Consider the following 20486-nt stretch of genomic DNA (forward strand, 5'->3'; position numbering starts at 1 on the left):
GTCAAGTGGTTTAGTGATAGTGGTGTTGGTCTTTCACACGGCAGAACTCTGTATCAAATGTTCCAATGCTGATTAAGAAAAACAGTATCTACTTAGACTAACCTTAGTACGGATAACATGCTTGAAATGTTGAAATGAAGGATTTAACATGCTTGAAATGTTAATCCCAATCCCAGTAATAGCAAGACACCTCCTGAGAGCTGTGCAATAATTTTCACGTACTTTTTTGTAAGTCCTGAAAAATATTTTCGCTCCTCAAATATAGTGAAAACGTAAAAGGTTTGTTTTTTTAAACAAGGTTAATGTATTCTCCATAATTTGAGGTCGCTGAATAGATCCACAATGTCGGCTTTTCATGTGCAAAATGTTGGACATATCTACATTGATCCTTTTGCAGTACCTTCCAAACATCATCCTCTTCTTTCTTGGCCTAACGTCCTCTAAGGTCGTAGGTCATATCTGCTATTTCTGGCTTACTAGACTAGATTAACTAGATAACCATTACCCATCACTTTGGGGGACCAGACCGATTTGGCAGGCACCAGATGAGATTTGAACCCCTGCCGTGTGAAGACCGGTGCTGCTGTTGTATCTACCACCGGCCCCTACTAGTGCAGCATCCATCGTTCCAAAGTTTTATCTGAATATCTGGTGGGACCAGACCGGTATGATTTACTACGAACTACTCAAACTAAAAAACTTCTGAAAAACCGGCCATAAGTTATTTGATGATCTAATAGTTGAAAGTAAAGAGAGGAATTGTTGACTAGCTGACAGGGACAATCAGTAATGTGGTTCGATTCGATAGTGACTCCGGTCTTCCCACGTCAAAAAACCAGCTATCAAATCACGCCCGAAACGGCTTACCGTATGCAAGTGACCTTCCAGCTATGGGTCAACTAACCTCTTGGGTTTGTAGAGCAACAGGAAACCTTATAATTTATTTCTAAATCTGAAGAAGTGAATTATTTGTCTATCCTACCGAAGCTCCCCAGTAGATGTAATACTTGTTTACAATTCAAGTCACGTGAGTTTTGAGCTTTAACTGACATTTTATGAAACATATTTTCACGTCTCAAAAGTCAAGACTTCTCAAGACTACTTCAAACTGTTCACCCTTTCTGCCCATTACCATCGTGCACCAACAGGAAGTAACCATCAAGCGGTGGTGGTAGTGACCATCATTACCGTATTATGTGTTACGCTTTTATTTTTGACCACACAACAAAACAGACATGCAAATTGCCCAACTAATATAATCCATAGCACCACAGCCCGGTCGAAACATCCGTAAGGCAGGGCAACAGTTTTGTGAGGGCCGTTATTATTATGATCCGAACGAGAGCGGGCTGAATTACTTCCTCGAGGTACGTACAGCTGGGCACGTACCGGGCGTAACATAAGAAGGGGCGCCCATACGGCTCATGCTCATGCCATTTATGATAATGAGGGGTTCTGTTTGCATAAGCACGGCGCTTCTCTTCCCCTACGGCACGCCACAATGTTACCAGCGCACAACAGCCAGCGCTGGTAGTGGAGTAGGTGGTTGGCACTTTCGGGGAGGGCGTCGAACAAATTATGGCGCGCTGTACCAAATTATGGACGGCGATAATTGTTTAGCATGAAAGTAAAAACAAACTGCTTGCAAGCTGGAATTTTGGCTTTTGGGTAAGGAAAGTGAGTGAACATGCACTACCGGGCGGTGCATGTGACAGTGCGTGTGAACTTCAGAGAGTTCAGCTTGCATAATATTGCACCGGACTCTGAGGACCTTTGTGGACGATGTTTATTTGGTCTTGTACAGGAAATAAGATATGTCTGTGTTTTTTTTTTTCTGGAGGTGATTCAAAAGGGAAATATGAGTTAGGTCTTCAATTAATTGTTGCGGACGATTCATCCAATGCTTGTACAGGTGATGATCATGGGGACTTACGATCGGCCCCTAAGGGCAGATGAAGGAAAAGCGCTTCAATTAATCATCCCCTCTAGATGTGGCTCGGAAGTTCATAGATCATTTCTTTTAATGAAACACGATTGTGTTAAATTAAAACATTAACCACCCCGAACTCATCCCTCCGGGGGGTGCCTGCTTTCTACAAGGTGCGCGCGCACACACACCCCCCAAAAGGCAAATGAATTATTCACCCCGTACGAGTTCGGTGGAATGTAACACCGCAGGGTGTTGTTGGCCGCCACCTTGAAAAACCTAACCCTAAACTCTGAACGAAGGTAAACTTTTTCCTTCCTTTTTGCTTTGCCACAAGGGAAATGTAAACAAAATGCTACAAATAGGTTTATGGGCCTTTAAAATCTCCGTTCAGGAGTAGCGAAAAAGTTTCCCGACCAATGTATCTAACATTCACTTGATATACTTTCATGCCACAGATAGAAACGTGCATGGACGTGCTATGCTTGTGTATTGGCCGGAAGAACACACCCAGCAACTTCTACAAGACGGGGAAAAACAGAAAAACCCCGAGATCCAAGATGCAAGGTACTGTTTTGATTTTTTGGGGTCACTTTCGGTGAGTGAACATTCCTTTCTTTTGAACGCCCCGGGTGACCTCTTTCCCGGCCGTTATGATTTCCTGCATGTAGTATGCTACGGCGCTCCGGTGCCTATGCTTGCAACCACCAGTTGTGCTACCAGTTGTCCAAAAAAGGGTTATTAATTTATTGGCGCCTCTCACTCTCAAATAAAGTGCTCCAAAAGAAGCAAGTGTTGTAAAAGCGATCGGCAAACAGCCGACAGAAGAAGCGTTACAGTTGCGTAACGCTTCTTATCGCTTCCGCCTGCCACTACTGATCCCACGGTTTCGGTTGCAATCGCGGTAGGCTCTCGCTGCGATCTCGGACTCTGTCGATGATGACCATCGCGATACTGGCGGTATCGTTACGCTCAATTTGGGTCAGTTTTTACGCACGGCCAACAACCGAGGAAACACACACATCGCCGTTCGCAAGCGGAAAATTATGATCTTTCCTGGCTACTTGCCTGCTTGTTGGCTTGCTGATCGATGAATCAGTTCAGGAAACGGTTCGTCCGCACGACGACGCGGTAGATTTAATAGAGCCATTTCCGATCGTCCGAAAATTGCGTCAGTGGCTGATAAAACCGCGGCCCTCTCACGATCGGATCGGGTCTCAATTATGCGGTTGCTTTCCGCGCTAGGTGACGCGCGTTCGTGTCGTGCTTTGGCTTCCCAACTGAGGCAAGCAACTTCATTCGCTATATCACGCGGTACGGTGCTAACACAGAGGAAAAGCCAGCCGTGCAAAAATGGTTCGATGACACGAAAAGATTGCAGCACACCAGGCGCTAAAATAAAGGACGTTGTTATTGCTTTGCCGTTTTTCGTGAATGGGACGACACGTTGTGTAGCAGCTTAGCGTGTTCCGGAGTCATTTAGTGGAGAATGAAGCTTTCCTTTTAATTATATATGAAGGGAGCAAAGTTATAGATTCCTGGGAGAGAGAAAGCTACAGTTGTTTAGTTAGAATAGTAGAGATATCTGAAGAGGACCAAATTCTCCTTCTTTTGTCACTAAACTAGATCCTCTAGAGATCTTTCTCCAGATCGATATAGCCTCCTGCCCAAATTAGAAGTCCATGGGAAGACGAGATCACAAGATAGGATTTGAATCCGGTTCCTTCGTGTCAGCAGCTGTCGTTACTATCACTATGCCACCAGTTCGCCGCCAATGAGAGACATTAGGATCAGCTTTTGTTTCCACTAGCGAGAGTTAAAATAGCTGAGATCTACCAGAAAGAAATGATCGAATTGCCTTCCCGATACGATATTATTACTTACTACTTCTCAAAATCACTATTTTTTCTCTTGCAGCCTCATCTCTTCGGCTCTTTATCAGCTATTAACACCTCTAAGCAAACCGATCGCTCTAATGAGCACCGTGATTGTTTTTGCTGCGTTTCGTGTGAAAAGAACGCGAAAGGGCTCTTAACAAGAAAGAAACAACCCGCATCTCTAAGTGAGATGAAAATTAAAAGATACCGAACCCGAAGCATTTCCCTCCTGACTGACGTCATAATGATGGGCAGTTGGGGGTTGGTGGTAGAGTAATTTAATTACCCTTTCAATCGACGCCTTGCATGCAAAGTGCATTTCGTTAATTTGTTTTCTTCGGTCGGCACCAAAAGCCCCTGATGGAAATGGAAATGCTGAAGAACAAACAATCCCACAAGCCAAACACCCTTCAAACTAAAGAGCCGTGTGAGATTCTTTGTGGTGAGCTTTAGCAGAAATGGGAGGTTTCATTACTTACTGATAATTCTAGTGCCCTCGGCTCGACATTCTCGCTGTGACCGTACTGGAAGATAATTACAGCCAGCCATATTCCTGTAACGGGAGCAGAGATTAAAGCGTTAGTTAGTTGCGGTAGTTGATTAGCAAATCGTTACGGGTAGCGTTGTGTCTCAAACTGATCGCATCAGTAGATCTTCCGGGTTTGTCTCACCGTGTCTGTCTGGCTTGAAACCCGCGATTTCCCATACTCATCCATAGCCCAGACATTCGGAGCGTGAGAAAACCCTCCCCTTCTTTTGATGGTGATTGGATTTGACACTTATGGTTGGGGAGTCACTGTGCCTTAACAAAAAAAAAAAAGGTGAAGTTCACCCGAGGGCGGAAGAGAATGTGGCGAAACAAAAACACACCAGCTGTAAGTCACATCCACAGGTTGGTGCTGTGATAAGGCACACCAACCGAGAGCCAGCGTATCTGCGGGATACACCACGATTCGATTTAGTTCACCAACGTGCGGTGCGGAAGCTCATCAGCATTTGAATGAGATTTTCACAACGTGGGCAGCGGGGAAAAAAATGGGAACGAGCGAACTTGCCTAGCGGGGCCTGCATACAATCCGGATCATAATCATATTATGCTGCCGTCACTAATCGCAGCAGGTATCGGCACCAGAAGGGGAACGTTCGCTCGCGGGCACACCACCGGCAAAGCAAGGGCGCCCTGGCCTTGCCCTGGCAGAATCGGTGCCAAATTGATGCCAAATTAGTGAAAGGGGCGATCAAGAGCGTTTCCATATGTGGGGCGAGCGGATCCAGCGCGGGTCGGGATTTTGGGAACCCTTGCTCTGTGATGGGGATGAGTTGATGCTTTTAAATCTCCCACACCTCTTATGCACCGGACGGGGCTCGGTTTGCATGGGAACGGAGAAGGAAGAAAAAAAGGTAAGACGCTCGTGCCGTTGTCAGATTTGTGGCAGCTAACCAATCGGTTAGTCAGTCAGTCGGTTAATTAGTTATCGACGGTGTGCCCTCGCGCAACCTGCTCTCGCCCTAGCTCTAGTTGGTTGCTCCCGAAACGCCGAGCTGAGTAGCTTGTAAGCTAGCTGATGGATCAAATTGTGCTCTTTGCTTCTTTCCAGCTTGATCAATTTTAACCGCTCGGTGTTAGCCGAGACTCGATCGAGGTACGAAAAGTCGATGAATTGATTAGGTCTGATAGGTGTGTGTGTGTGTTTTTTTTTCGCTGTCGGAGGTTTTCCTAGCTTCCCCAACCAACGGAAGAAGGAAATGAAGCCAATCAGCCGGGTATCGAGATGAAAGATTATTTAATTAAATTCCAGGTTAAGTATGCATCCCAAATCGGACGGCCGGGCTCTCGATCTGATTGCGTATCTCCCCGCGTTGAGGGGTTGAATGAGGATTCGAACGAAGAAATGGATCATGATCGATTAGCACCAGTGACGCAATTGATTCCATTTAGCGGTAAGATGGGGTAGCATAACTTAACCCCCCATCAAGATAAGATCCGTACCGATCTGATTGACGAGACGGGATAGATTAGGATCGCCACACACTTAGGCTGAAGGATGCCTAACGGACTTCGGAGCGATCAGATACAAAGCAAGAGCAAAAAAACCCCTCTCGTAGGTTTCCACTTTCCCATACACTTCTTCAAACTAGGGCACCAAAGAATGCCACAAATTCTTCGGAGAGCGTATTTAAAATTCCACCCGAAATACCTACGCTCCGCGATATTTATAGAATGTCGCCGAGTGTTTATTGATTAGCAAGATTAGCTAATCTTGCCAAAAGAAAGCTTATTACCATACTAAGATTATTCATCCGGTTAATCTGTTTTTCAACACGCCACCACACTGGACTCCACGCCAAAATGTTGCGGAAAACTGTCATTTCCTTACGGGTTTATGCGCCTTAAGAGCTCGCCAATGCCAAAACATACACGCGAGGGCTCACCACGCCGAGGCGAAGAATCGGATAATAAATTTGCACACAAACGTGTCCGTTTTGTACCTGCGAGCTCCAGCCAAGTCTCGCACATCGGTGCAGAAAGTATCGTAAAATCCGCACCACCAATCCGCATGGGTTTAAAGATTTTGCTGAGAACATAATTTCCATGAGAAATGATAGCGTCACCGGGCAACATAACGCAGTTCTTGTAAATACAAACATCCAAATCGGAGGAAGCAAAAGAGGTGAGCGGTTTGGAGAGCGAAAGGGAAGTAGCTAATTAAGAATATTTTACAGCTAGAGAAGCGTTCAGCGTGCTGTAGAACGGTCCAGCTCACGATTAAGATATTAATGAATGCGTCCACACAGTCGCACAAGCCGGGCCCTGAGCAAGACAACCGAACCGAAGGGAGATAGGTCCCGGGATTTCTCGAGTTGGGTGACCCGTAGGCTAACCCGCAAGCTTGACTTGCTGTGTGTGTGTGTGTGGTAGTGTGCATATCGACAGACTTGATTGGATTGGGCTCCGAACAGGGAGGGTTGGTTGGTTCGGTGATATATAAAACCTCCGCGAACGAGCATCTCAGCACCGACCACAGAGCGCCGAGAAACCGGATGCTATAAATATCCGTCGTTTGTTCTTGGAGAATCGGTTGGGCCGGGTGCCAAAAGTGCTGATCTGTTGGGTCGACACAGACCCTAACGAAACGAAATAAAATTCCAGCTGATACTAATGACTTCATTTCATACGGGTGAGCTTCCCGAAAGAACCGCTGCCAGTTGTCTGGATGGAAATCTTCCCTCAGATGAATAAAAACGGTACCTCGAGGGTTGGCAGTGTGTTGGTGTACGGCAATCGTGAAGAATGCCAAAACATGATCCAAATCACGAAACGCTGGGTGAAGCATGAAGTTGATCGAGGTAACGTAATAGGCGTAAAATTCTTACAATACACACACACCGACTGCTGATCGTATCATCGTCGCCGATCAATCTCTCATCCGGTGGTCTCGTATGGTCACCACATTAAGATTGGGTCAGTAGTCGCATAAGATTGCAACCTGCATTGCTTCAAACCGGTGGCCCCATCGGGAAGAGGAAGCATCGGGACTTGGTCAAGGGCATCATGGCCCACGATCGTCCGGAGTTGGCATTGTTGTTGCACTGCTCAACTAAATGAAGGAACGGTAGAGAATACAGTTACCGGTCGGGAACGCGCAGGTATAAGCGCATAAGACCCTAGCACTAACAAGCAATTAACGTTGCGCGCGATCGGTGATGACGCTTAACGGGATCGCCCGGGATCCCCTTTGGGATCGTGCGACCGAGAGCAGCACACGCGGCTGCTGTCATAACACCTTAACGATGCTCCGGACCCGATCTCTATCATTGCTGGCCAGTTAATTCTTCAATTGGGTACCGCATCAGAAAGAGGGCAAGGGATGTAGAAGTTTTGTTCGGCAAACAATAGCATTCTTCCTACACGTGTAACTAGGGCTCAAACGATTATCTGCGTGTAGCTTGTAAATTGGCCGCAAAGAAAAGTTCCAGAATTAGCTGCTGGAGAGGTTTGGTGAGCTTTTAAAGAGCCGAACTTCATCTTACATCCCAATCGTTACATCAAAACACTTTTTTGTGTGAGCTTGTTAGTGCTCGAGTGCTCTTAACCTTAAGAGGTGGTCCTCAATTAGCTATTGACTCCAAGAAAGAAAATTCTAATGCAATCTTCCCGCCGTCGTTCAGAATACGATTAAAACTGTCCTACTAAAGAGCGTGTAACGGAATGATATGAACGGTTACCCGTATACGAACGGTTATCGTATCTTTGCGTGAGATCAACCCATCGGAGGGCGCAAAGCTTAATAAATTACCGCGCCAAGACACACACGCGCGCGTTCTTAATTGTTTTGCAGTGGGAAAAGCCGAGCTCAACCGTTTGGGGTTGCCGGTATGTAGGTAGAATAATAATAATGTGCCACTTTACACCTATTTCCTGCCGTTTTTTTTTGTTTTTCGCTGCTGTTGAGCTTGGTCTGGAAAGCACGCAAATGCGCAAACGGGCAGGAAACTCGTTCAACATCCGAAACAACACCTTCCCAGGCCCGGTCGGTCTGTCTGGATGGAAGCGGTCGGAATGCTTCCGATGGTAGCTCGTTCTCGGCCGAACTGGGTTGCAGTTGCGGTTTTGCGGAAAAAACAGGTTGACCAGAGTCAGGAGCGGTGTGAATAGCAAACGAAAGACCTCTCAGCTTGAGTCCGTTGATAGATTTAACCCTTAATCTAGGCGAGGGAGTCATACTTACGGATGATCAGAGTCAGATTGTTTCCGAGCCCCATTTTCCGGCCGTACTCATTTACCGGGGTGGTCTCGACGTTGCTTTCGGGACGTTTTGGACTGGCGAAGTGCCGAGTAACCAACGCCTTTCAGGGTTTTCCTTTACACCACACTCACACGCACACGACGCACCGTTCGAAGGATCGGTTGGGATGGCGCTTTGGTTGCTTCAAACTACTTCAAACACTTTCTCGTACGTGCACAGGACTTTCTCTTGTACAAAGCAGTGAACTAAACACAACGACAAAATAGAAATAATAGTAAGGTAATCTGCGAGGAGAAAAGCTACCTGTTTTCCCCTACACAGAAGTATATATGTTTTTTTCTTCTGGATCTGGATCGCGATATTCAACAACTATAATTAGCACTTGAACTCAAAGAAAATGCACCTCAAAAACTCCGTCAGAAAAAAACACCCCACAGTTAAAAAACTACACTCACAGACACAAACTCTCCAACCGAAGGATAACGATCCTTTCGCTCGATCGAGATCACCACACACTAGGCAAGTCTTCACTGTCCCATTTACCGCAAAAACGTTCGCAAACGAGAAACACCTGACGACAAGCCACAGGCAAAACTACTCGTACGGTTGCCTTACTTACACTGGCACTGCGCGCGCGTTTGGAGCTGCTGACTCGTCCGGAGCTGTCGACGGCGGGACGGCTTACTGGCGTATGATACCGTGGCCAGCCGTAAAACTATGTTAAACCATTTTGTTCCACTACCTTGGCGCGGTCGCGATCGCCAGTTGCTTGCTCGCTCCCATACGCGGCTGTCTGCTTTCTTTCCATCTCAGCGCGAGTTTCGCGGAGAGTTTCTTTCTTCCTGGGGGAGGGGGGACCACCTTCGAGGGGTCTTTCTCTCGTGCGTACCTTCAATTGCTTGGCCGCGTGCTCTCTTCGGCTTTGGCGTTTGTTTTCCTTGCTTTCTTTCTGATGTTTTGATCGCACGGAGTTGGCACGGAGCAACAGTAGCATGCAGTTTCCTCTGACTCCCCAGCAAGCGGGCATCGGGGAGTTTTCGCAAACAAGTTTCTTGCGTGCCTTTGTTTTGCGCTGATGTCTGCTGGGCTGGACGAGATATCTCGGCTAGGGAGATGATCAATTGTTGCAATAATTGATATCGGTAACCGATTGACGGTATAGCCGTGGAGTTTCGATTTCATCGTGGATCGTAGAGACCTAAAAGTAGGACAAATTAAAAATGAAACAAATGTAAGTCTTCATAATAACCAATGTTGATTCAAAAAGAAGGTCTAAAACTGATAAAGACATCAAAAACTCTAACAACCTTGTAAAGCCCTCAAAGCTCAACTCTCCAACTCGAAATGATTCAATTCAAATGCAAATCAGTGCATCAGTATCAGGCAGCTTCCGCAGCACACCTCGCGATGCAGAGTCACGATGAAAGAGCGTGCAGGAGAAAAGGCCTCATACAACAACAACCTCCCCCAGCCAAAACCCCCAACCTGCCCGGTCGTTTTGCGTCGACCAAAGCGCGCGAAAACTGGAAAGGAGTTCGGTCCGAAGGGGCACTAAAAGGCTGTTTTATGGCCCATTGGCTTATTTTCACCCAGGGCAGCATGGGCACGAGCACGACCACCGGTCCTATCCCGTGGCAACGCACGCGTGCCGTTGTTGAACTTGAAGCCTCACCACTACTCGACGACGACCACGACGACAGGTTCCTTGCCTTACCGGGGTTTCTGCTCCCCTTTTGCGGGCATGCTGCCTCTTTCGGGAGAAGAGTGCATACCGGGACCGGACCACCTGCGCCATCATCATCTAGCGAAGTTCAAGTTTAACTGGTTCGGTGTTGAGTTTTTTTCTTCTGCTCTCTTCCAAATCGATCGATGCCCTCAGATGCTGGTTCGATCGGTACCTGCTGCCCGCGTCGTATGTTGGTTTTGTTCCATTCGATATCGCCATGCTGTTGTAAGTGATCGCCGCTTACTGAGTTGGAGCAGTTTAACGAGCCGGCAGGCAGCGTACGCTTTCTTACACCAGGGCAGTAGGTTTCGAGTGTCGTCATTATAAAACGGAAGCCAACTACCAAAACAATGTCCGTAGTCCACAGCCTTAGCACGTGGTGAAAGAAATCGAAAACACCCATCAAATGGTCAGTGCTCTTCAGTGCTTACGGCGTGCTGAACGCAAGAGAAATTGGGAAACCAGTCTCTGTCGCTTGTCTCATAATCCTTGCAAAGACTTCTGCGAGCGTTAAAAATAGCTTTCCGAAGGTGTCACAATGTAAAACGAGCTGTCGCTTTTATTGGCTCAATTTCCTGCCGCTGTGCGACTCCATCGATCGCCAATTCACCCAAAGGGCTGTCCACGGTTTCTGCGAAGGAAAGTTCTTCCGAAACCACCGCACAGTGGAACGGTGTGATGGAAAAAACTTTTACTTTTTATTGAGCAGGTTATCCCGAGCAGTTCAAGATACGCGATCACATCTCTGGAGAGCAGGCATTGGAAAGTGGTCACCCGGCTACCGGGTGATCGATCTCCGGCTTATGATATAATATCGCAGAAAGAGCTCACACGAGATCTCCGCTCGCGTTAATTGAAAGTCGTCCAGTCCAGTGGGACGATAAACGTGTAGGGCGTGGCCGTCATCCATGTCAACGGTATCGGTACACGTCGCCATTGCGAAAAACACCTCAACATCACCAGTCTGATTATGTTGTACCCCTTGGATGGTGTGTGATGCGGGAACATAAATAGAAGCATAAAACAGCCGATACGGTAGCTCGTCCAATTTAATGTGTTTTTCTTCGCGCAAACACTTATCTTCCTGATGGTTCCAATGCCTTGACCATTTCATTCACACGCAAAGCACACCACTACTTCGTCTTCTGCTGGGCTGGACCATTAGGTTGGCAAATGAGCCGCTGCAGGAGCGCACGTTGGAGTATGTTTCGAGCACGTATCAGAAGGAGAAAGTGAAGAAATTACTATTCGGCCCTCCTGTACCACCCTGGGGGGGGGGGGGTGGTGGTGGTTGGTGGGCGAGTGAGTGATAGTAAGGGAATTTTCCAAAAATTAAAGCTTCCCAAGCGGGCAACTACTGCCCACATTGACGTAGGCGCATCATTAATTTCGTTATGGCAGCAATGCTCCCGCCGCCGCCCGCTAATCGATTAGGGCTTAGGGAGGGTTTTTTTTCGGGCTTTTCAATTTACCATAGCCGTAGCGGTACTTGGACGGTATGGAAAGCTTGGAACAGAAGTGATGATTGTTTGCTTAAGGGTGTTGGTGTTAGGTGTAGCACACATTAAGCGGGGTTATGCTTATCGTATGCTCATTACTACTATTTTTAATGACTACAGTTTTCTAAATAAAGAGCATCTATTAGCGTTTATACTTAGATATTCCAATAACCTTAGCGAGTAAGTTGAGTGAACGAGCCACACCTTTGGAAGAACTGTTTTTTTTCCAGATAAAGATCCCTTTAACTGTAGCACCTTTATTGGCCAAGCCAATACTGATTTACGGAGAAGTAATCTTTATGTAAGAGATCTCAGCTTCAAAGTCGTCCAAAACATCACCTATCAAAGATAGCGCAGAAATGTTCGTCACTGATCTCCTCTGAGAATACCTTTCGAGAAGGACCGAGGCTGGAACTACATAGAACTCTTGCAGTTCCATTATTCACATAAGCGTCTGAGACATGAGGCGGTCCGGTGGCCTTGCTTGCTTCTAACGGCAGGAACGGGGTTCGAATCCCATCCAGAGCTGCTCCCCATACACAGGGCTAACTACTTTGCTAAGAGCTAAAATCATGTCAAAGAAAGCCAGAAATGGCAGACTGATACCTTTATAGGTTGTTAGTTACAAGGTAGAAGAAGAAGTCTGAGACATGGATTCTATCGAATGCAGACGATAACCGCTCCAGAGCTGTACAATGCCCTCAATATTTTCAAGTGAATTAGAATCTCCGCAGGTTGGGATTAGTAGGTCAAATCTTGAGAACGGTTCTGGCTAGATAGCCCCGAGCACCTGAAGACTTTTCACGCAGTCCACATGGTCACAGAAAGCGTGGAAGGCACAATAAGGTAGGCTGGGATAATGGAATGACAGCGGACGTAGCTCGACTGTGGACGATTTCAAGGCTTCAGCCCTAAACTTTGGATTCTCACAAAGTTTGGAGACAGCTCGGATGACAAAAATCACAGTCTGCTGGAGTTATGGTTCCAAAAGTTTGTCTTAAATGATCGATGATCGTTTTAAGATCATATCATTTGTTTTTTACATACAACAAATGAGAAGTGAATTCCGAAACTTCTGCCTCCATGAGGACACGTGCTTTGAGCAAAGCCGAGGGAAAATAATAAGCAAGGCGTGAAAGTTTTTCTATTTTGCAACCTAATCCACCACAAAGAGAGTAGTCCATCCCTCCCATGCTCATTTCAATTATTTCGCCTGGCCAGTGTTTGGCACACGAAAGAAAGTGAACACAAACCCGGCCGTGCAACATCGATCTGGTCGCATCTGGCAAAAGGTTCGCACATTGAGCGATTGCTGCACGATCTCGTTTCGATTCGAGTGGTGCGCCCGTTGGCGAAATGGAAGCAACAGCAAAAAAAAAAAAAAATCACGCGAAACGGGACCACGCAGAGATGATCACGCGTGTGCGTTTTGCATCGAATTTTGGGCCGGTTGTTGTTCGATTGACCCAATGAATGCACCACCACGCCCCGCAAGTGCAAAGAAAATGGATCGCTACGGTGTGAAGCGACGCCAGATCGATTCGTTATACCATCGATCGGGCTATTATTGGGTTTGGTTTTAATTTTCTCACCAAATTGTAACTTTATGTAATCCGACACCACATACGAAGCCTCGAAGCGATCCGGGCCGAATGCATACGTTGGCCATCATATCGCAATCGAGCTGTTGCACTTTGTTTTTGTTTGGCGCAGCCATTATCGGTGGGTGTGATCGTGAGGCCCGGGAAAACGGGTCCTGATTAGTGGTCGAGTGGGCGTGTGTGAAGTGAAATTTGCAAATTCTCGACGATGCAAAATTAGGATATTACCCAACTGTGAAGGGTGTGTTCGGTTGTTTGTACCCCTTGTTTCTACGCGCTTTTGCTTAATTTCTCTTCGTCCTAGATTGTGGTTTGGTGTGTGCAAATTTGTTCTAAAAATAAAATAGAAATTATTATCGATTTAACCTGTAACGTGCAACCTTTCTATATTTGAGATTTTAACGCGGATCATTAGCAATATACCTTCGAAGCATAAATATTAATAAACCACTTTTTCAATTACAGAAATCAAAATTCTTCACCCATCTCTCATGCTCCACGCGATGATAAACGATTGCACCACGAAGGATGCCAGTCGACAGAGCTTCTCCAAACGGAGCATGTGAGCTCTCAACAGTGTGCCCACCAAGGTGAAAGCCTTTCGCTCTGGGTGGGTGTTTGCGCTATCGAAAGTCCTGCCCTGGACTGCCAAAGGGATGCGTGATGGCATTATGCGTCCGTTTTGCGTGATCGTCGGCTGCATCATCGACGGCTAATCAAACGAGCGTAACAAAGCAGCTATAAACAACGCAACCGCTCGCAACTTTCCCACATCGGCCACCACCAGACCCGACCGGGCGAGTGACAACACCGATCGCCGCTCGATGCTAACAGCGCCGGAATAAATCAAACCACTTGGCACGCGTGCTCGCGTCTCGAATGCAAAGTAGCTCAAACACTGTAACAACCACTTCCCGGCCCCGGTTCGGCATTCTTCCTGCCAAACACGGGAATAGAGAAAAGCGAAATTTATGACGAAACCCTACGACTGGTGATGTCTGAATTTCGTCTACGCCCGTGAGCGCATGTGTCTCCCCCGGTGCGTTACTAAGTGGCGTTACGCATTACCACCAGCACGGTTGTGTGACTAGCGCATCTACCCTTATGCGTGCTCGGGATGCGTCTAACAGACAAGGATTAGCCATCCCTAGATTCCTGCTGGTAGGAAGGGTAACTACTCTACACCATACGGATCTCCCCGGTTTCACTTTCATTGTGCGTTACGCGACAACGCACCGACAACGACGACGGCCATGGCCAAAATGTGAGCGACATCGGGGGACAAGCGTAACCGGAATCGTTGCGGTGGAACCAAACAACAACCCGCTTTACGCGGGGGCCAATGTCCCGTACCGGGCGACAGTGAAACTAGTGAACTTCACTCGATCACTCTCACTGTCGATTTCATGCGCGACTTTTCTAGCGACAAATTGGTTTGCCGGCCGGGCGAGTGCGAGTGACAACGAACGTGCGTACCTGCGGTTGTTACACGTGATGATGGAGGAGGTGGAGCCACCACCGGCACTTGGATCGGAGGTGTATTTGAGGAGGAGAGGAACGCAATATATCACATGGTGAATGAAAATTGTCACATTAGTTCCGCTGGAAATGTGTTTTCAATTTGGAATTTTTGTGATAATGAGAAATCAAGTTGTTAACTGGTGCTCTTTTTAAGGTAGACAAATATACTTTCGTTGAGAACACGTGGAGAAAATATGTTATTCAAATGTATGCATTTTGAATAATTTTACTAAGTGATTTAGACGAACTCTACCTTTTATTACTACTAACCAGGAGACAGAGAAGTTGATTGACATCTTTCTTATCATTTATTTTCTCTTTATACTTCAATGTATCCTAGGCTTAACTCCAAATTTGAGCTTTCAAAAATATTTCTCACAGACCTTGCCTATCCTAAAGAGGAATAGGGATATAGGAGGTCATTAAGTATCCACCGGAGGCGACCCGGTGGTAGCGGCGCCGGTCTTTACACGACAGAACTGGGGTTCAAATCCCACCTGGGCCGTTCCCCCATAGTGAGGACTGATGGATCCAACTATGCGGTATCAATAAGTCTAGTAAGCCAGAAATGACAGGAATGATCTAAGGGGTCGTTAGGCCAAGAAAGACGAGGAGAAGCATGCTCTTTACTATATTGGAACAAAACTACAAATAACAAACTACCGGGACAAAGATACAGATAACGGCAACAAATGAGGATTGGGTTAAGGGTACGACGACTTTCGAGGTATACAAGACTAATCAGTCGTCATATGTCCCCAGTTATAGGACAGAGTAAGGCATCGATCGTCTAGATCGTCTCCTAGACTTCTTGTTGCCAAGTCGCCATAATCTTCCAGGATACTCGGTCCTGAGCTGCATCCGACCTCGGACAGGTTGGACTCCACCTGATCCAGCTAAAGAGTTCGCAGTGCTTCTCTACACCTCTAGCCGAACGGGTTGCTGACGAGCACCTTTCTGGTGGGGCATGAGTGCCGAATCGAACACAGCGCTAGAGAGATATTTTTCACTGGCGCAATCAGTCAATTATTCAGGGTCAAGTGAGTCAGTGACGGTCCACTGCTCCAATGGATATTAGCGCCGGTCTTTACACAGCAGGAACGGGAATCGAATGCCACTATCCAACTACGTGTCCAACATCAATAAGTCTAGCAAAGGCATTAGATGATCAGCATGACCTAACAGGTCGTTAAGCCAAGAAGAAGATAAACTGATCGTGTACTGGTGAGTCACCAACGCCGTTGACAGACAATCTTGTATAACATCAAAGATCTTGTCTAGGATCTTCTTGCCACTCTGACCAATTTTGCTTCATCAGCTTCGGCCTCATTTTACGGTCGTTCAGCACTGTCCGATACAGCCGAGACTAAGCCACCCTTTAGATTTCTTGCTTTTCTCCAGAAGATGCATTCAAACCTGAACAAATGTACTTTACCAAATCTCACACTCATTTCGGCCAATTTTCTTCACTTTCCTGTCCGCCAAACAGCATTGGCATATTTCACGGCATACCCCGCAAATGGCATGCAAAATTTTTCACACGCAAAACCGAATCCACCACTGCTGCAATCGGCGTCGCAATTACACTTACCGCCCAATAGGTGGCGAAAACTCGCATTCTTTCGGTCGCACCGTCCGCACCGAATCGTCGACAGAACTGCGGCGCCGCGGCCCAAAGAAAGTGGGCAAAAGTGCGAGGGAAATCTTGAGCGTGTACACGCAGCATCAGCGGCCAGGAAAAGTGTGCCCCTTCAACCGTGTCAAGCTTGGAGCTTCGATCATCGCGCGCCGGGTGATGAATCGCGGTGATCGCACGCCGGCATGTGCCAGGGAATATGTAGATATGTAAGCTAATTAAAGAGGTGGTACACTCTGCTACACACGGACGGGAGGAATGGGCAGGGGTGGGGGGGGAGGAGCAAATCTTTTCTCTGCACGTGAAAATCGAAAATCTTGACCAGCATCAACAGCGAGCACCGAAGACAAGACATGCAGGCCAGGCAGATACGGCCGTTTGCGAGATAACAGTTTTCCAATCCGGAATCCGGTTCCGTCCAACGATTTTCGGTTTCGGCTAGGCGAGAATAGCGAGCCACTTTCGTGTAATTTTTTGCTCACGTGTGTTTGGGTGTGTACTTTATCTCGGTCCGCTCATGTCCACTCTAGCTGCGAGATAAGGGAAAACACTGCACGCACGAAGGGCACGGATCGCCGAGATCGAAGGGATTGTTGTTGCGCAGGGTGCAGTTTGTCCATAAAATTCAGCCACTTAGCAAGCAAATGAAAGGAAAGTGAAGCAGGAGAAGGGCGGCACATGTTTGTTTTCTAAACTATTCAACCCGGTACCCTCGGGAGGCCGGCCTCCGACTAATAATAATGGTCTCCGTGTAGTGTTAAAGAAAAACGAAAGCGTCCAATTTGTTTGTTATTCTCCATGCTCCCTCCAGTACACCCTCGATAGTGGTACTACACACGAATGTTGAAGCATTTAACGTTATTAATGCGAGAGACTGCCTACCACTGGTCACACCATCTTCTGGAAAGAGGTTTTATAAATTGAAAATTCGAAAACCCACAAACACGAGCGGAGGTAAAATTAACTCGAGCAGAGAGTCTGAATGGTCAGCGAGGGCAGAAAGAATCGGTGACGCCTCTTCGCAACCGGTTTAAATAATTGCACAAGACTCCCCAAATGAAGATAAATGATCGAAATCGAAGCTCCATCGAAATTATTGACGATAAACCCTTTTTCCCTATTTTGGAGAATCCATATCGTGGTCCAAAGATCGAGTTTAAGGGCTCTGTTTCGCTGGGAACAGGTTCACCACCCATCCCAATGATTATCTATCACTCTCTCTTTTTTTTATAATATTTTTTTAAAATTAATTTCCCTTTTTCTTATCGCATTTAGGTGATTGGGCGAAAGAAGATCCACTCACATGGCACTCTTGCGCCGCAATTTGATGAACCGTAAAAATGTTCACACTCGATCGTAAATTCAGTGCACACACATTAGCGCATTTTCTTTTTCGATCGATCCTTCGGTCCGGTTCGGTGGCGTCCAGCGGAGGGATCGAGTCGTGAGACTGTGAAGCCAACAACAAACATGAGACATCGATCAACATTCAATTGAACATGCGTTCAAATTGATGTTGGAATGTCCGGGGTCTTTTGTTTTTTGTTTTTTGGGTTGTACCTCCAACGCAACGCTTTATGATCGATTTATTCCACAAACAATTTCACACTGCGGTGAGTTTTGTAAGCAATTTGGATAAGCTTTCGTCATTTTTCCTTTTTTTTATATGCTTCTCACACATATATGGCCATTCATTGGGGTGGGGTGAAATTTAATTTTCACTTTGAAATAATTGTTTTACCGCTGGTGATATTAGACCGCAGCACGTTGGTTAATGCGTATTTTGAGGAATTCCATTACAGATGCCTAGAAATGTAATCGGAAGCATAAAAAAGGTATCAAAATTGTGAATAAAATCATGCTTCACTATTCAAAACATTCATGCTGCTAATTAGGCATAGAATGTGGCTTAACATGAATAATGATAATAAACAGATTTTATTTTAGGTAATTGTTGAAACATTAAGCAGGTGAACCATATTGTCCGTTCCTAACATATGAAGATCATTTAAATGCAATTATTATTCATCAATTAATCTTCCTTTCTCGCCACCACACTCACGCGCCCTTACTACACATTCGTAATACCACCCCTAAAGGATGGCTTTTGACCGCTTAGTTCCGGGTTTCGATTATGAGACACACCTGACCAAATATTAATTATCCACAGGCCAAAGCATGTGCGGCAATATTATTAGCTGGCTGCCCTTTGCTTTCCCCCGAAACACCAAACCAATTCAAATGGCTTGCCCGGGCGACAGGGAGAAACCCCAAAACCCCCACAACACTACATAAATCCCTCGACTCGATCGGGGGGCCACGTGCTGTGGGGTGCATCCGAAAGAAGGTGCACCCGCAACAGTAAATCCGTCCGTAAAAAGTATGCTTTCGCTTTCGTTCGCGGTTTGCCACCCACCGTAACCGTGCGCATTCTCGCACCTTCCACCGGCCGAGGGACGGAGCACATACACACACGGAAGTTGACCGTTGGTGCTGCGGTTTGCTTTATTGTATTCAAATTTTGCTCACGTGCTTACACGTCGCTGGACCACCAAATCGGTTTTTGGCGAGCCAATCGAACAACACTTGGGGTGGAAATTTTTCATCCCAACCTGGTTGGTCTCCTCTACCCCGGCGGGGTCCGCCACCTCCCGCTGTGATGGGATAGAGTGAAGAAGAAAAGTGAGAAAATCCGAAGTGGCGATATGATCGATGCGATATTTATGCTCTCCATGCACACACACACACACACACACACACACACACACACACACACACACACACACACACACATCTTGTTTTTCCCATCGAAAAAAAAAATCGGACCCGTTTGCGGTCATTTAAGCCACCGGAGTGCGTAATTATTGATCCGATCGGATCGGAAGGAAAATGATTCGGTGGCGAGTTTCGATTTTCACATCGTTAAGTGAAAATGCATGCAATCGCTTTCCGGCATCGATATTTAAATAATGGGGAGAGGAAAAAAAGTGAGTCAGCGCTGGCGTTTGTGGAACGCTTTTTTTTGGGGGCAAATCCTTTCTGCTGTCTGTAGAGTGAAACAAAGTGAAGAAGAGACAACTATTTTTGCGTAACAAACACATGCACCATCATGCTCTGAGCACAAATGGCTCGTAAGCAGATTGCATGGCATATATGTATGTGCATTTGGAATAGACTTCGTTTGTATAGTTCAATGTGTTTTACGATCAGATTTGATTGCGACACACGCGGAAGGGTTCCTCGTCAGAAGAGCCCATGCGACTCAACTTTCTGCCCTTTGCGTGATCTACATATAAGTTATGAATTTATGCCTTAACTTAATCAAGATTTTCTATATTGGTACATACCATGCAGGTCGTATTGAATCGTAATTTGTCGTGGTGTCCAAAGCACGTTATGGTCTGCGATGGAGAATGTTCAAGGTGGTAGGTACATCCGCGTGGCTGAAATACATATACAAGACTTATTAATAAAGTAGATAGAAGATGTCATCAGTAAAGGAAACTACTCTTTCTGGTTGACACTACTCGAGAGGTCTCGATCTGCTACTTTCCGTTGATTCTACCCAGAACGAGATGATCAGTTTAACGTACGACGCGACGGTCCGGACTGACAAAGGAATAATTTCTTCTATCTCACACTACAAACAAAGCAACCTGCCATGGTTTATTGCTGACCATACCGGAACATCCAGTGCCAGGGCGATTCTGTTTGAGAAACACGCTAAATACAAGATTTGAACCCCGATCGGCAGTGTAGCACAGGGTAACATTCACGAACTGGCCTTACTTTAAAAGTCTTCTCGAAATAAACATTTTTTTCCAGTGAAGTTTTGTGCACCACTGTATTCGATGTTTTCCTGAGAATCGATGCGGTTACACTGGGCGACTCAAAACTCGGTTGCTCACAATAATAATCTTTTTTTCACCAAATGATGCACTTTTACGTGTA

At 46.4% G+C, this 20486-nt stretch overlaps 1 protein-coding gene across 1 annotated transcript in view; it reads right to left on the reverse strand.

Moving 5' to 3' along the window:
- The window catches only part of LOC118513773 (mucin-5AC-like), a 30005-nt gene extending 9833 nt beyond the window's left edge, over positions 1-20172 (reverse strand). Inside the window, exons 1-5 of the mRNA XM_036059950.1 lie at positions 20044-20172; positions 19883-19978; positions 9008-9750; positions 8535-8797; positions 4284-4357 (exon numbers count right to left, since the gene is read on the reverse strand). Of these exons, the coding sequence (XP_035915843.1) occupies positions 4284-4357; positions 8535-8568 (108 nt within the window). The 5' untranslated portion in view covers positions 8569-8797; positions 9008-9750; positions 19883-19978; positions 20044-20172. The remainder of the gene's footprint in view (positions 1-4283; positions 4358-8534; positions 8798-9007; positions 9751-19882; positions 19979-20043) is intronic.
- Between the last annotated feature and the right edge of the window lie 314 nt (positions 20173-20486).

This window comes from Anopheles stephensi, chromosome 3 (genome assembly GCF_013141755.1).
Source record: "Anopheles stephensi strain Indian chromosome 3, UCI_ANSTEP_V1.0, whole genome shotgun sequence".
Lineage (NCBI taxonomy): Eukaryota > Metazoa > Arthropoda > Insecta > Diptera > Culicidae > Anopheles > Anopheles stephensi.